A 16,028-nucleotide genomic window follows, 5' to 3' on the forward strand; every position below is an offset into this window, starting at 1 on the left:
ATAATTAGTTAAATGGAGATCGGTGTGTATGAGGAGGTGTTTCAATTGATTGTGGTAAAAGTACACATAAATCTGGAAGGTTTACTGGTGAGTCAGTATCCTGGCAAAACCTACACCATGAAGACAAAAGAACACTTCAAGCAACTCTGCGAAAAGGTTTTGGAAAAGCATAAGTCAGGAGATGGATACAAGAAAATTTCCAAGTCACTGAATATCCCTTGGAGTACAGTTAAGTTAATCATCAAGAAATGGAAAGTATTGAGCTTAGAGACGGAGTCAGGGAATTGGAGCTGCAGCTCGATGACCTTAGGCTTGTTAGGGAGAGTGATACAAGCAGGTAGTCACCCCAGGGCCACAGGAGACAGATAAGTGGATGACTCAGGGGAGGGAAGGGAGGGTGTCAGGTAGTGGAAAGCACCCTTATGCTGTCCCCTTAATAATAAGTACTTCATTCTGAGTGCTGTTGTGGGGGACCACCTACCTGGGGAAAACCCCTGGCACTGAGTCTGGCCTTATGGTTCAGAAAGGTAGTGAATGGAAGAGGAGACTCTATAGTTAGGGGGACAGATAGGCGATCTGTGGATGCAAAAAAGAAACAAGGATGTTAGTTTGCCTCCCGGGTGATGTTTCTGAGTGCGTCCACAATATCCTGAAATGGGAGGATGAGTAGCCAGAGGTCGTGGTACATATTGGTACCAACGACATAGGGGAAAAAGGGTGGAGGTCCTGAAAGCAGAATACAGGGAGTTAGGAAGGAAGCTGAGAAGCAGGACCTCAAAGGTAGCAATCTCGGGATTACTGCCTGTGCCACGTGGCAGTGAGTATAGGAATAAGATGAGGTGGAGGATAAACGCGTGGTTGAAGGATTAGAGCAGGGGGCAGGGATTCAGACTTTTGGATCATTGGGACCTCTTCTGGGGCAGGTGAGACCTGTACAAAAAGGATGAGTTGCTCTTGAACAAGAGGGGGACCAATGTCCTGCCGGGGAAGTTTACTGATGCTATTGGGGGAGGGTTTAAACTAGATTTGCAAGGGGGTAGGAACCGAAGTGAAGAGGTAGAGGATGGGGAGGTTGGACTACAAGTAGAGACAGCTTGTAAGGAGTTTGTGAGGAAGGATAGGCAGATGATAGGGCAAAGAGGCACTGAGCCAGATGGTTTGAGATGTGTCTATTTTAATGCAGGGAGTATCATAAACAAGGTGGATGAACTTAGAGCGTGGAACAATATGTGGAACTGTGACGTTGTGGCCAATACAGAGACTTGGATGTCTCAGGAGCAGGAATGGCTGCTGAGTGTGCCAGGCTTTAGATGTTTCAAAAAGAACAGAGAGGGAGGCAAAAGAGGTGGGGGTATGGCATTGCTAATTTGGGATAGTGGCACAGCTGTAGAAAAGGAGAAAGTTGTGGAGGGATAGTCTACTGAGCCAGTGTGGGTGGAAGTTAGAAACAGGAAAGGGCAATAACTACTGGGTGTTTTTTGTAGATCCCCCGATAGTAACAGGGATATCGAGGAGCAGATAGGGAGGCAGATCCTGGAACGGTGCAATAATAATAGGGCTGTTGTGATGGGAGATTTTAACTTTCTTTATATTGATTGGTATTTCCTTAGCACAAGGGGTTTAGATGGGGTGGAGTTTGTTAGGTGTGTTCCGGAAGGGTTCCTGATGTAATATGCAGATAAGCCAAGGGAGAGGCTGTACTTGATCTGGTATTAGGAAATGAACCTGGTCAGGTGTCAGATCTCTCAGTGGGAGAGCATTTTGGAGGTAGTAACCACAACTCTTATCTCCTTCAACATAGCGCTGGAGAGGGATAGGAGCAGACAGTTTAGGAAAACATTTAATTAGGGTTCAGGGAACATTTGCATGGAGTTCGAGGTATGTTCCATTGAGGCAGGGAAAGGATGGTAGGGTAAAAGAACAATGGTGTACAAAGTATGTACAAAATCTGTTTAAGAAGAAAAGAAAAGCTTACAAAAGGTTCAAGGAACTAGATACTGTTAGAGCTGTAGACAATACAAGGTTGCTAGGAGGCAGTTTAAGAATGGAATTAGGAGAGCCAAAAAGGGCCATGAGAAGGCCGTGGTGAGTAGGATTAAGGAAAACCCCAAGGCATTCTACAAGTATGTGAAGAGCAAGAGGACGAGCCGTGTGAGAAAAGGCTCAATCAGGTGCAATAGTGGAAACATGTGCATGGAGTCAGTATTCACTAGGGAAAAAGACCTTGGCAATTGTTGGGATGACTTACAGCGGACTGAAACACTTGAGCATATAGACATCAAGAAAGAGGATGTGCTGGAGCTTTTGAAAAGCATTAAGTTAGATAAGTCACTGGGACTGGGTGAGATATACCCTAGGCTACTGTTGGAAGCAAGGGAGGAGATTGCTGAGCCTCTTGTGATGATCTTTGTGTCATCAGTAGGGATGGAGAAGAACTGGAGGATTAGAGGGTTGCAAATGCTGTTCCCTTGTTCAAGAAAGGGAGTAGAGATAACCCAGGAAATTATAGACCAGTGAGTCTTACTTCAGTGGTGGACAAGTTATTGGAGAAGATCCTGAGAGGCAGGATTTTTGAGGGTTTGGAGAGACATAATCTGATTAGGGATCGTCAGCATGGCTTTGTCAGGGGCAGGTCATGCCTTACGAACCTGATTGAATTCTTTGAGGATGAAGGTAGAGCAGTGATGTAGTGTATATGGATTTCAGTAAGGCATTTGATAAGGTTCCCCATGCATGGCTCCTTCAGAAAGTAAGGAGGCATAGGATCCAAGGAGACCTTGCTTTGTGGATCCAGAATTGGCTTGCCAACAGAAAGCAAAGGGTGGTTATAGATGGTTCATATTCTGCATGGAGGTCGGTCACCAGTGGTGTGCCTCAGGTATCTGTTCTGGGACCCCTCCTTTTTGTGATTTTTATAAATGACGTGCATGAAGAAGTAGAAGGGTTGGTTCGTAAGTTTGCTGATGACACAAAGGTTGGGGGTGTTGTGGATAGTCTGGAGGGCTGTCAGAGGTTAATGCGGGATATCGATAGGATGCAGAACTGGGCTGAGAAGTGGCAGATGGACTTCAGCCTAGATGACTGTGAAGTGGTTCATTTTGGAAGGTCAAATTTGAAGACAGAATATAATATAAGTGGTACGTCTCTTGGCAGTGTGGAGGATCTGAGAGATCTTGGGGTCCGTATCGATAGGACACTCAAAGCTGCTGCGCAGTTTGACAGTGTTGTTAAGAAGGCATATGGTGTGTTGGCATTCATCACCCATGGGATTGAGTTCAAGGGCCGTGAAGTAATGTTACAGGTCTATAAGACCTTGGTCAGGCCCCACTTGGAGTACCGTGTTCAGTTCTGGTCACCACACTACTGGAAAGATATGGATACTATAGAGAGTGTGCAGAGGAAATTTAGTAGGATGTTGCCTGGATTGGAGGGCGTACCTTATGAGAATAGGTTGAGTGTACTTGGCCTTTTCTCCTTGGAGCGATAGAGAATGAGAGGTGACCTGACAGAGGTGTATAAGATGATGAGGGGCATTGATCGTGTGGATAGTCAGAGGCTTTTTTCTCAGGGCTGAAAAGGCTAACACGAAGAGGCATAGTTTTAATTTTAAGGTGCTTGGAAATAGGTACCAAGGGAATGTCGGGGTAAATTTTTCACACAGAGTGGTAGGTGCGTGGAATGCACTGCCGGCGGCAGTGGTGTAAGTGGATACAATAGGGTCATTTAAGAGCCTCTTAGATAGGTACATGGAGCTTAGAAAAATAGAGGCTATGCGCTGGGGAAATGCTAGGGAGTTTCTACAGTAGGTGATGTGGTTGGCACAACATTGTGGGCCGAAGGGCCTGTAACGTGTTGTGGATTTCTATGTTCTATGTACTAATATGGCACAGCTGTAAATCTGCCTAGAGCAGGCCGTCCTCAAAAGCTGAGTGATTGTGCAAAAAGGGGAATAGTGAGGGAGGCCACTAAGAGACCTATGATGACTCGAGGAGTTAAACGCTTCAGTGGCTAAAATGGGAGAGACTGCGCATATAGCAACTGTTAACCGGCTGCTTCACCAGTCGCAGCTTTATGGGATAGTGGCAAAGAGAAAGCCACTGTTGAAAAAAACTCGCATGACATCTCGGCTAGAGACTGAAGTCAGCTGGAAGAAGGTTCTATGGCCTGATGAAAGCAAAGTTGAGCTGTTTGGCCATCAGACTAAACGCTATGTTTGGTGTAAGTTAAACACCACTCACCATGAGAAACACACCATCCTTACTGTGAAACGTGGTGGTGGCTGCATCATGCTGTGGGGTAAAATGAATTCTGCAAAATACAGGGAAATCCTGGAGGAAAACCTGATGCTGTCTGCAAGAGAACTGTGACTTGGGAGAAGATTTGTTTTCCAGCAAGACAATGATCCCAAGCATAAAGCCAAAGCTACACAGGAATGGCTTAAAAACAACAAAGTTAATGTCCTGGAGTGGCCAAGTTAGAGTCCAGACCTCAATCTAATTGAGAATTTGTGGCTGGATTTGAAAAGGGCTGTTCACTCATGATCCCCATGCAATCTGACAGAACTTGAGCGGTTTTCTAAAGATGTGCAAAGCTCATAGTAACCTATTCACACACTTAAGGCTGTAATTGCTGCCAAAGACGCCTACCAAATGCTGCCAAAGACGCCTACCAAATACTGACTTGAAGAGGGTGAATACCTACACAATCAATTATTTTGTGTTTTATATTTGTAACTAATTTAGATCACTTTATAAAGATTCGTCTTTTACTTTGACATAAAAGAGTCTATTTCTGTTGATCAGTGTCAAAAAGAGCCAAATCCACTGTGATTCAATGTTGTAAAACAGTAAAAAATGAAAATTTCTAAGAGGCTGAATACTTTTATATACACTATACCAGGATGCCGGCTGGACTGCAGTGCATATCTTATGAGGACAGGTTGAGCAAGTTAGAGCTTTTCTGTTTGGAGTGAAGGAATATGAGAGATGACTTGATAGAGGTGTACAACACAATAAGAAGCATAGATGGAGAGAACAGTCAGAGAGTTTTTCCCAGAGTGGAAATGGTTAATACGAGGGGGCATAATTTGAAGGTGATTGGAGGAAAGCATAGAGAGGATTTCAGAGTTAAGTTTTTAGAAAGTGATGAGTGCTTGGACCACGCTGCCAGGTTTGGTGGTGGGGGCATATGAGAAACTCCTAGATAGGCACATTGCCTGAAAGAAAAATGGAGGGCTTTGTGGGAGGGTAAGGATAGATTGATCTCAGAGAAGGGTATAAGATTAGTGTTGTGGGTCAATGGGCCTATACTGTGCTGTAATGTTCTATGTTCGAGAAGTTCTTCAGGTTAAGAACAAGTTTAGCCAAGCAGATTAATGTGCTGGTGCAGAGGAAATGGTTGAATCTTTGTTGTAGAGCGGTAGGATTTTAGACCTTCCTGATGGGGAATGGACGTGCAGAAAGACATCCATAGTTAAGATGAGGCAATTGGGGCGAAAGTTGTCTGTGTCGTAACTATTCTCTAAAATGGCTGTTGGAGTGAAATGGGCGGCATGGTAGCGAAGTGGTTAGCGTTGCTCAGTTATAGTATCAGCAGCCTGGGTTCAATCCCTCCACTGTCTGTAAGAAGTTTACTTTTATCCGTGTGACTATATTAGTTTCCTCATGGTTTACTGATTTCTTCTCACATTTGAAAGTTCATAGGTTAATTGGTCAAAGGGATGTAATTGGGTGGCATGGGCTTAATTAGTAGAAAAAGAAACATTGCAGAATAGGACAGGCCCTATGGCCCATGATGTTGTGCTAACCTTTTAACCTACTCCAAGTCAATCTACCACTGCTTCCCTGCCACCTAGGTCTCCAATTTGCCATCGTCCATTTCATATTCAGTTATCACTGTTTTACTTGTTTTTCCCTCAGGTGCGGAGAAATTGGTCTGCCACCTCGCCAAGCACTGCGTACCGATGGCAGTGGGTACCAGCTCAATGAAGGCAATGCTTGACTTAAAGACAACCAATCACAAGAAGTTCTTCAGCTCATTCCACCATGTTATAGATGGTGATCACCCTGATGTGAAGAAGAGCAAGCCTGCTCCTGATACCTTCTTGGTCTGTGCTCAGAAATTTGAACCTCCACCAAATGTTACAGACGTAAGATATTTTTTTTAAAAAAAAAAGAATATTTCTGTTTATATAAATGTTTGTCTCACCTCTGCTGAAGAGGCTGACTTTCACTGAAGTGCTGAACCGCAACTGTTGGTCCGCAAATTCACAGCTTAATAATATCTGCTTCCGACTTCCTCAGTTATACCAATTTAATATTAAATGGGCATCAATCGTTCTTTCTTTTAAGGTTATGTCGGTTTTTAAAGGTTGTTTGTTGGTGTAGAGTACTAAGTTCCTACCAAGTTGATGGGCTCCAAGCAAAGGGCTCTTGGTTGGATTGAGAGGCCTGCCTATGTGAGTGTGCGTGTTGGAAAAGGACTTGTTTTGCTGTTTAGTTCTGCTGTTGTGCTGTGGTTATTTTGCCAAGCATTGTGAGATGGCTATGTTGGCGCTGGAATGTGTGGCGACACTCGCAGGTTTCCCCTCAGTCCACCCTTAGGGTTCCATTCAATCATTATGTGCCTTGTCGTATGACATGAACGGTCACGGTCTTTCCATGACCATGATTGTTCTTGGCAAATTTTTCTACAAAAGTGGTTTGCTATTGCCTTCTTCTGGGCAGTGTCTTTACAAGATAGGTGATCCCCTAGACATTATCAACACTCTTCAGAGATTGTCTGTCTGGCGTCAGTAGTCACATAACCAGGACTTGTGATATGTATCAACTGCTCATACGACCATCCACCACCTGCTCGCTTGGCTTCACGTCACCCTGATTGGGGGGGCGGGGCTAAGAAGGTGCTACACCTTGCCCAAGGGTGACCTGCAGGCTGGCAAAGGGAAGGAGCACCTTTCACCTCCTTTGGTAGAAACATATCTCCATCCCACCACTCCAATCCTTAAGGTTTGTTGGTTGATAACACAAATGGCTCATTTGCTGTATGTTTTGATGTACATGGCCCAACTGGTCCATGTTGATCAAGATGCCCATCAAACTTAGTCACGTTTGCTTGAGTTTGGTTTATCTCTCTTTAAACATCCTCCATCCGTCCGCGGACAGCCTGGTCTTAGGTTGTGCATGGGTGGGTTGGCAAGCGGGAGGAAGGTACGGGGCTTGTTTTGTTGCTTGATATATTCTGTTTTGTTGTGTTCTGTGTTGTTCTGCCGAGCATTGTGGGCACGCTGTTGGTGCCAAGCTGTGTGGTGCCAGTCGCAAGCTGCCCCCAGCACATCTTGAGGTTATAAAACATAGAATAGTACAGCACAGTATAGGCCCTTCGGCCCACAATGTTGTGCTGACCCTCAAACCCTGCCTCCCATATAAGCCCCCACCTTAAATTCCTCCATATACCTGTCTAGTAGTCTCTTAAACTTCACTAGTGTATCTACCTCCACCACTGACTCAGGCAGTGCATTCCACGCACCAACCACTCTCTGAGTAAAAAACCTTCCTCTAATATCCCCCTTGAACTTCCCACCCCTTACCTTAAAGCCATGTCCTCTTGTATTGAGCAGTGGTGCCCTGGGAAAGAGGCGCTGGCTATCCACTCTATCTATTCCTCTTATTATCTTGTACACCTCTATCATGTCTCCTCTCATCCTCCTTCTCTCCAAAGAGTAAAGCCCTAGCTCCCTTAATCTCTGATCATAATGTATACTTTCTAAACCAGGCAGCATCCTGGTAAATCTCCTCTGTACCCTTTCCAATGCTTCCACATCCTTCCTATAGTGAGGTGTCCCGAACTGGACACAGTACTCCAAGTGTGGCGTAACCAGAGTTTTATAGAGCTGAATCATTACATCGCGACTCTTAAACTCTATCCCTCGACTTATGAAAGCTAACACCCCATAAGCTTTCTTAACTACCCTATCCACCTGAGAGGCAACTTTCAGGGATCTGTGGACATGTACCCCGAGATCCCTCTGCTCCTCCACACTACCAAGTATCCTGCCATTTACTTTGTACTCTGACTTGGAGTTTGTCCTTCCAAAGTGTACCACCTCACACTTCTCTGGGTTGAACTCCATCTGCCACTTCTCAGCCCACTTCTGCATCCTATCAATGTCTCTCTGCAATCTTTGACAATCCTCTACACTATCTACAACACCACCAACCTTTGTGTCATCTGCAAATTTGCCCACTTACCCTTCTACCCCGACATCCAGGTCGTTAATAAAAATCACGAAAAGTAGAGGTCCCAGAACAGATCCTTGTGGGACACCACTAGTCGCAATCCTCCAATCTGAATGTACTCCCTCCACCACCACCACCCTCTGCCTTCTGCAGGCAAGCCAATTCTGAATCCACCTGGCCAAACTTCCCTGGATCCCATGCCTTCTAACTTTCTGAATAAGCCTACCATGTGGAACCTTGTCAAATGCCTTACTAAAATCCATATAGATCACATCCACTGCACTACCCTCATCTATATGCCTGGTCACCTCCTCAAAGAACTCTATCAGGCTTGTTAGACATGATCTGCCCTTCACAAAGCCATGCTGACTGTCCCTGATCAGACCATGATTCTCTAAATGCCTATAGATCCTATCTCTAAGAATCTTTTCCAACAGCTTTCCCACCACAGACGTAAGGTTCACTGGTCTATAATTACCCGGACTATCCCTACTACCTTTTTTGAACAAGCGAACAACATTCACCTCCCTCCAATCCTCCGGTACCATTCCCGTGGACAACGAGGACATAAAGATCCTAGCCAGAGGCTCAGCAATCTCTTCTCTCGCCTCATGGAGCAGCCTGGGGAATATTCCGTCAGGCCCCGGGGACTTATCTGTCCTAATGTATTTTAACAACTCCAACACCTCCTCTCCCTTAATGTTGGTGGTTAGCACAAAAGGTGCATTTCACTATATGTTTTGATATACATGTGATAAATAAATGAATCAAAATCAACACACACAAAATGCTGGAGGAACTCAGCAAGACAGACAGCATCTATGGAAATGAATAGATAGTTGATGTTTTGGGCTAAGACCCTTCATCAGGACTGAGAAGGAAGGGAGAAGATGCTTTTCTTGGAATTGCTTTTGGATTTGTAGCATCTGCAGACTTACTCGTGTTTCTGAATCAAAATGTTGTGCAGCTGTATCTTAGCTCCTGCTCCACCTGATTTGATTCTGACCTCTATCCCCTCCATGGCTAGATAGTTCCCCTAGTCTCCGGTTTCTTCGTGCACCCAAAGAAGTTCTGGTTGTTAACCTAATTGGTGACTATGAATTGCTTCTAGTTTAGAAGGCTGATGGGGGAACTGGCAAGTGAAGGAGAGAGGTTACAGGAAATAGAGTGAGGGGATATGAATGCTGTGAGAACTTGCCTGGACTTGATGGACAAATGGACTATATGTTACAATCAGAAATTCTAATAAGAAATATACAGTGCTTGTACAAAAGTCTTCGGCACATATATATAGTCAGGCTGTCTAAGAGTTTGCTCAGTACTGTATTTGTTGATGCAGGGTGGAGAGTGAGTTTGTAAGTCTGGCAGGAGCAAAGAATGCTTGGAATGGTGGAGGTGGAGTGCCGTGGGAGGGGTGCGGAACACGTGATAGAGCAAGAGTGTCAGGTGCAGACATACCCAGCCCTGGGACACCAGGCAAGGGCATTTAATTCCAAACAATTGGTTTATTGATCATTACCGATCGGAATCGGATTTAATATCACCTGCATACATCGTGAAACTTATTAACTTTACGGCAGCAGTACGATGAAATGCATGACAAATAAATACAGTGAAAAACTGAGTTACATTAAGTATGCATATGTCTATTAAGTAGTTAAGGTAAAACAAGTAGTGCAAAAAAACAGAAATTAAAAAGCAGTGAGGTAATGTTCATGGGTTCAATGTCCATTTAGAAATTGGATGACAGTAGGAAGGAAGTTGTTTCTGAATTGCTCAGTATGTGCCTTTAGGCTCTTGTACCTCCTTTCTGAAGGTAACAGTGTAAAAGGGGTGTGGAGGGGTTCCTTAATGATGGACGTTGCCTTCCTAAGGCATTGCTCCTTGACTATGTCATAGATAGTACCCATAATGGAGCTGACTAATTTTACAAGTTTTTGCAACCTATTTCCATCTTGTGTAGAAGCCCCTCCCCCCATACCAGAAGGTGGTGCGGAATATTCTCCACAGAATACTCAGAATACTCTCCACAGTATATTTGTAAAAGTTTATGGGTGTTTTAGTTGACAAACCAAATCTCCTCAAACTCCTAATGCAATATAGCCACTGTCTTACCTTCTTTTGTAGCAGCTTAATATGTTGTGTCCAGGGTAGGTCATCAGAGATATTGACACCAAGGAATCTGAAATTTCTCACTCTCTCCACTTCTGATCCCTCTATGTGGATTTGTTTGTGTTCCCTCGTCTTACCCTTCCTGAAGTTCACAATCAGCTCTTTGGTCTTACTGCCATTGAGTGCAAGATTGTCATTGCGACACCACGGCACTAATTGGTATATCTCGCTCCTGTACGGCCTTTCGTCACCATATGAAATTCTGGCAACAATGGTTGTATTGTCAACAAATTTATAGATGGTATTTGAGCTATGCCAAGCCACGCAGTCATGCGGGTAGGGAGAGTTGAGCAGTGAGCTAAGCACACATACCTGAGGCATGCCAGTGTTGATTGTCAGCGAGCTGGAAATGTTATTTCCAATCTGCACAGATTGCTGCTCTGGTGCTTCCCGCTTCCTCCCCGTTTCCCCTTTTCTCATCCGTGGTTCCCTTCTCCCTGCCCCCTTCCCATTCTCAATCCACAGCAGAGACTCATATCAGATTCAGGTTTATCATCACTCATATATGTCATTAAATTTCTTTTTACGGCAGCAGTACAATGCAGTACATAAAATTACTAAAGTACTGTGCAAAAATCTTAAGCTCGCTCGTGTGTGCTCTCACTCTCTCTCCCTCTATACATATGTATGTGCAAAGACTTTTGCACAGTACTGTATATAAATCAAATTAAATAAATTGTGTAAAAACAGCAAGAAGTCTGATGTTGTGTCATGGATTCATTGTTTGTTCAGAAACCTGATAGCGGAGAGGGAAGAGCTATTCCTAAAATCATTGAGTGTGTGTCTTCAGGTTTCTGTACCTCCTCCCTGATGGTAGCAGTAAGAAAACCCTCACAGTTGGAGAGGGTGAGAAGTGGTGAAGAAATGACAGGTAAGCTGATTCAGTGTGATGCTTGCATGATGTGGGAGGTCAGGGACACTGATGGTGCCTCTGGCTGCTACAGCTGTGGAAAGTGTGTCCGATTCAGCTCCTGAAGGACCGAGTTGGGGCACTGGAGAAGCAACTGCATGACCTCAGGTTCATCCGGGAAAACGAGAATTTTCTGGACAGGACCTACAGCGAGATTGTTACACTGAAGATACCGGAAGAGAGAAGGGGGGCAACGATGAGGAAGGGATGGATGCTTGGAGCACAAGAGACCCCGGGGGATGCGCCTCTTGAAAACAGGTTCACCCTCTTGGAAGCTGTCGGGACAGAAGACAGTGCCAGTCTGAGAGGCGGACAGGTCTGCGAGTCAAAAATTGGCCCTGAAGCAAAGCCGAGGAGACAGACGTCAGCAGAGCCGTGGTAGTAGGGGACTCCATAGTGAGAGGCGCAGATACGGGTTTCTGCGGCAGCAGGCGGGACTTAAGGATGATGTGTTGCCTCCCTGGTGCCAGGATCCAGGACGTCACGGACTGATTGCAGGGCATCCTCAACAGCCGGAAGTGGTGGTGCAAGTTGGCACAAATGACGTCGGGAAGAAGAGGAAAGAAATTCTGCAGCGTGACTTCAGAAAACTCGGAAGAAGGCTGAAAAGCAGGACCTCCAGGGTGGTTATCTCCAGTTTTCTTCCAGTTTCTTGTGCTGGTAAAGGCAGGAGCAGGGAGATAGGGGATCTGAATGTGTGGCTAAGGAGCTGGTGCGGGGAGCAGAGATTTAGGTTCTTAGACCACTGGGATCTGTTTTGGGGTAAGGATGAATTTTACAAAAGGGTTGCACCTGAACAGGCGGGGGACCAGCATTCTGACAGGCAGGTTTGCCACTGCTACACGGGTGTGCTTAAACTAAGTGGGGGGGGGGGAGGAGACGAACTGGAAGTGTAAGGATGGAGTTAAAGGGAAAGAGAGAATAAGAAAAGTTAAGAAAGACAACAGAATTAACAGGACAGAAAGCTCAGGAAGGGATCAGAGAGTATGGCCAAGTGCAATAGGAATCGATGTGAAAGGTGAGGGGAGCAATGGATTAAAAGTATTATATATGAATGCACGGAGTATAAGAAATAAAGTGGATGAGCTTAAGGCTCAGTTGGAAATTGGCAAGTATGATGTTGTAGAAATAACAGAGACATGGCTGCAAGAGGACCAGGGCTGGGAAATGAATGTTCAAGGGTATACGGGGGCAGAGGGGGTGGGGTGGCTTTGTTGCTGAGGAATGAAATTCAGTCCCTTGCGAGGGGGGACATAGAATCAGGAGATGTAGAATCAGTATGGATGGAACTGAGAAATTGTAAGGGCAAAAAGACCCTAATGGGAGTTAGCTACAGGCCCTCAAACAGTAGCCTGGTTATAAGGTGTAAGTTGAATCAAGAGTTAAAATTGGCATGCTGCAAAAGTAATGCTACAGTTGTTATGGGGGATTTCAACATGCAGGTAGACTGGGAAAATCAGGTAGGTACTGGACCCCAAGGAAGGGAGTTTGTGGAGTGCCTCCGAGATGGATTCTTAGAGCAGCTTGTACTGGAGCCTACCAGGGAAAAAGCAATTCTGGATCCAGTGTTGTGTAATGAACCAGATTTGATAAGGGAACTCGAGGTAAAGGAGCCATTAGGAGGTAGTGACCATAATATGATGTTTTAATCTACAATTTGAGAGGGAGAAGGGAAAATTGGAAATGTCAGTATGACAGTTGAACAAAGGGGACTGTGGAGCCATGAGGGAGGAGCTGGCCAAAGTTGACTGGAAAGATACCCAAGCAGGGATGACAGTGGAACAACAATGGCAGGTATTTCTGGGAATAATACAGAAGATGCAGGATCAGTTCATTCCAAAGAGGAAGAAAGATTCTAAGGGGAGTAAGGGGCAACCGTGGCTGACAAGGGAAGTAATGGACAGTATAAAAATAAAAGAGAAGAAGTATAACATAGCAAAGATGAGCGGGAAGCCAGAGGATTGGGAAACTTTTAAAGAGCAACAGAAGATAACTAAAAAGACAATACGGGAGAAAAGATGAGGTACGAAGGTAAGCTAGCCAAGAATATAGAGGATAGTAAAAGCTCTTTAGGTAGGTGAAGAGGAAAAAATTAGTTAAGACCAAAGTTGGGCCCTTGAAGACAGAAACGGGTGAATTTATTATGGGGAACAAAGAAATGGCAGACGAGTTGAACAGGTACTTTGGATCTGTTTTCACTAGGGAAGACACAAACAATCTCCCAGATGTAATAGTGGCCAGAGGACCTAGGGTAATGGAGGAACTGAAAGAAATTCACATTAGGCAGCAAATGGTGTTGGATAGACTGATGGGACTGAAGGCTGATAGGTCCCCAGGGCCTGATGGTCTGCATCCCAGGGTACTTAAGGAGGTGGCTTTAGAAATTGTGGATGCATTGGTAATCATTTTCCAATGTTCTATAGATTCAGGATCAGTTCCTGTGAATTGGAGGGTAGCTAATGTTATCCCACCTTTTAAGAAAGGAGGGAGAGAGAAAACAGGGAATTATAGACCAGTTAGTCTGACATCAGTGGTGGGGAAGATGTTGGAGTCAATAATATAAGATGAAATAGCAACACATTTGGATAGCAGTAGCAGGATCGGTCCGAGTCAGCATGGATTTATGAAGGGGAAATCATGCTTGACTAATCTTCTGGAATTTTTTGAGGATGTAACTATGAAAATGGACATGGAAGAGCCAGTGGATGTAGTGTACCTGGACTTCCAAAAAGCCTTTGAGAAGGTCCCACATAGGAGATTAGTGGGCAAAATTGGAGCACATGGTATTAGGAGTAGGGTACTGACATGGATAGAAAATTGGTTGGCTGACAGGAAACAAGGAGTAGGGCTGAATGGGTTTCAGAATGGCAGGCAGTGACTAGTGGGGTACCGCAAGGCTCGATGCTGGGACTGCAGCTATTTACAATATACATTAATGATTTAGATGAAAGGATTAAAAGTAACATTAACAAATTTGCAGATGACTCAAAGCTGGGTGGCAGTGTGAAATGTGAGGAGGATGTTATGAGAATGCAGGGTGACTTGGACAGGTTGGGTGAGTGGGCAGATGCATGGCAGATGTAGTTTAATGTGGATAAATGTGAGGTTACCCACTTTGGTGGCAAGAACAGGAAAGCAGATTACTATCTGAATGGTATCAAGTTGGAAAAGGGGAAGTACAACGAGATCTAGGTGTCCTTGTTCATCAGTCACTGAAAGTAAGCGTGCAAGTACAGCAGGCAGTGAAGAAAGCTAATGGCATGTTGGCCTTCATAACAAGGGAAGTTGAGTATAGGAGCAAAGAGGTCCTTCTGCAGTTGTACAGGGCCCTGGTGAGACCACACCTGGAGTATTGTGTGCAGTTTTGGTCTCCAGTTTTGAGGAAGGACATTCTTGCTATTGAGGGAGTGCAGCGTAGGTTCACGGGGTTAATCCTGGGATGGCGGGACTGTCATATGTTGAAAGATTGGAGCGACTGGGCTTGTATACACTGGAATTTAGAAGGATGAGAGGGGATCTGATTGAAACATATAAGATTATTAAGGGATTGGACACGCTGCAGGCAGGAAGCCTGTTCCCGCTGATGGGTGAGTCCAGAACCAGAGGCCACAGTTTAAGAATAAGTGGTAGGCCATTTAGAACGGAGTTGAGGAGTAACTTTTTCACCCAGAGAGTTGTGGATCTGTGGAATGCTCTGCCTCAGAAGGCAGTGGAGGCCAATTCTCTGGATGGTTTCAAGAAAGAGTTTGATAGAGCTCTTAAAGATAGTGGAGTCAAGGGATATGGGGAGAAGGCAGGAAAAGGGTGCTGATTGTGGATGATCAGCCATGATCACAGTGAATGGTGGTGCTGGCTCGGAGGGCCGAATGGCCTACTCCTGCATCTATTATCTATAAAAGGGAATGTCCTAGGTGATGGGGGTACTTAATGATGGATGCTGCCTTTTTGAGGTGTCACCTTTTGAAGATATTCTTGATGCTGGGGAGGTTAGTGTCCATGATGGATGTGGCTGCGTTTGCAGCACCTAGTCGATCATGACTGTCTATCACTTCTGCTAAAACTTGTTAGGTTCTGGTGTTTTAATTTAAGGTTCTTTCAGAAGTCAGGGATGAGGCACAGAACTTGTTGCTTTATGATCATTTTATTATGAGTTGATAGAACAACTGAAAGTTGAACTAACAATGATAGGTCTGCTGAGCAAAGAGGCAGACAAAGGAACTAGCAACACTCACACACGCTGGGGCAGCCCCTCTGCCCCTTCCCTCTTCAGTCCTGATGAAGGGTTCCGGCCGGAAACATTGACTGATCGTTTCCGCGGACGCTGCCCGACCTGCTGAGTTCCTCCAGCGTGTTGTGAGTGTTGCTTTGACCTCAGCATCTGCAGAGTATTTTGTGTGGACAAAGGAACTAAGAACTAAGATAACACCTAGCAGAGAGCAGCTATTTTTACACTCACAGATAAGAAAAATTCCATTCAAATTTATAGATGAGAGTTACCAAATTACAAAGTCATTATTCAAATAATGTAGAACATGGATGCTTCCAGAGATTTCCAGAATTATGCAACCACTACAGGCACATTAAACTGTTATACATTATGCATATAAGAACTACTTAAAGTACAAGCAGTTAATTAAATGTTAAACTGCATTTAAAATGTTAAAATGTGGTATTAGAGTTTCACTATGTTACTTAACATAAGACCATAC

At 44.7% G+C, this 16,028-nt stretch overlaps 2 protein-coding genes across 5 annotated transcripts in view; one reads left to right on the plus strand and one right to left on the minus strand.

Moving 5' to 3' along the window:
• LOC140200009 (steryl-sulfatase-like) overlaps positions 1 to 10,621 on the minus strand; it is a 142,210-nt gene extending 131,589 nt beyond the window's left edge. The window contains exon 1 of the mRNA XM_072262621.1: positions 10,353 to 10,621. Within this exon, the coding sequence (XP_072118722.1) occupies positions 10,353 to 10,396 (44 nt within the window). The 5' untranslated portion in view covers positions 10,397 to 10,621. The remainder of the gene's footprint in view (positions 1 to 10,352) is intronic.
• Positions 1 to 16,028, plus strand: part of pudp (pseudouridine 5'-phosphatase) — a 179,401-nt gene that overhangs the window by 25,832 nt on the left and 137,541 nt on the right. For all 4 annotated transcript variants that reach the window (XM_072262628.1, XM_072262629.1, XM_072262630.1 and 1 more), the window contains exon 3: positions 5,919 to 6,148. In XM_072262628.1, the coding sequence (XP_072118729.1) occupies positions 5,919 to 6,148 (230 nt within the window). The remainder of the gene's footprint in view (positions 1 to 5,918; positions 6,149 to 16,028) is intronic.

This window comes from Mobula birostris, chromosome 7 (assembly GCF_030028105.1).
Source record: "Mobula birostris isolate sMobBir1 chromosome 7, sMobBir1.hap1, whole genome shotgun sequence".
NCBI classification, from domain to species: Eukaryota; Metazoa; Chordata; class Chondrichthyes; order Myliobatiformes; family Myliobatidae; genus Mobula; species Mobula birostris.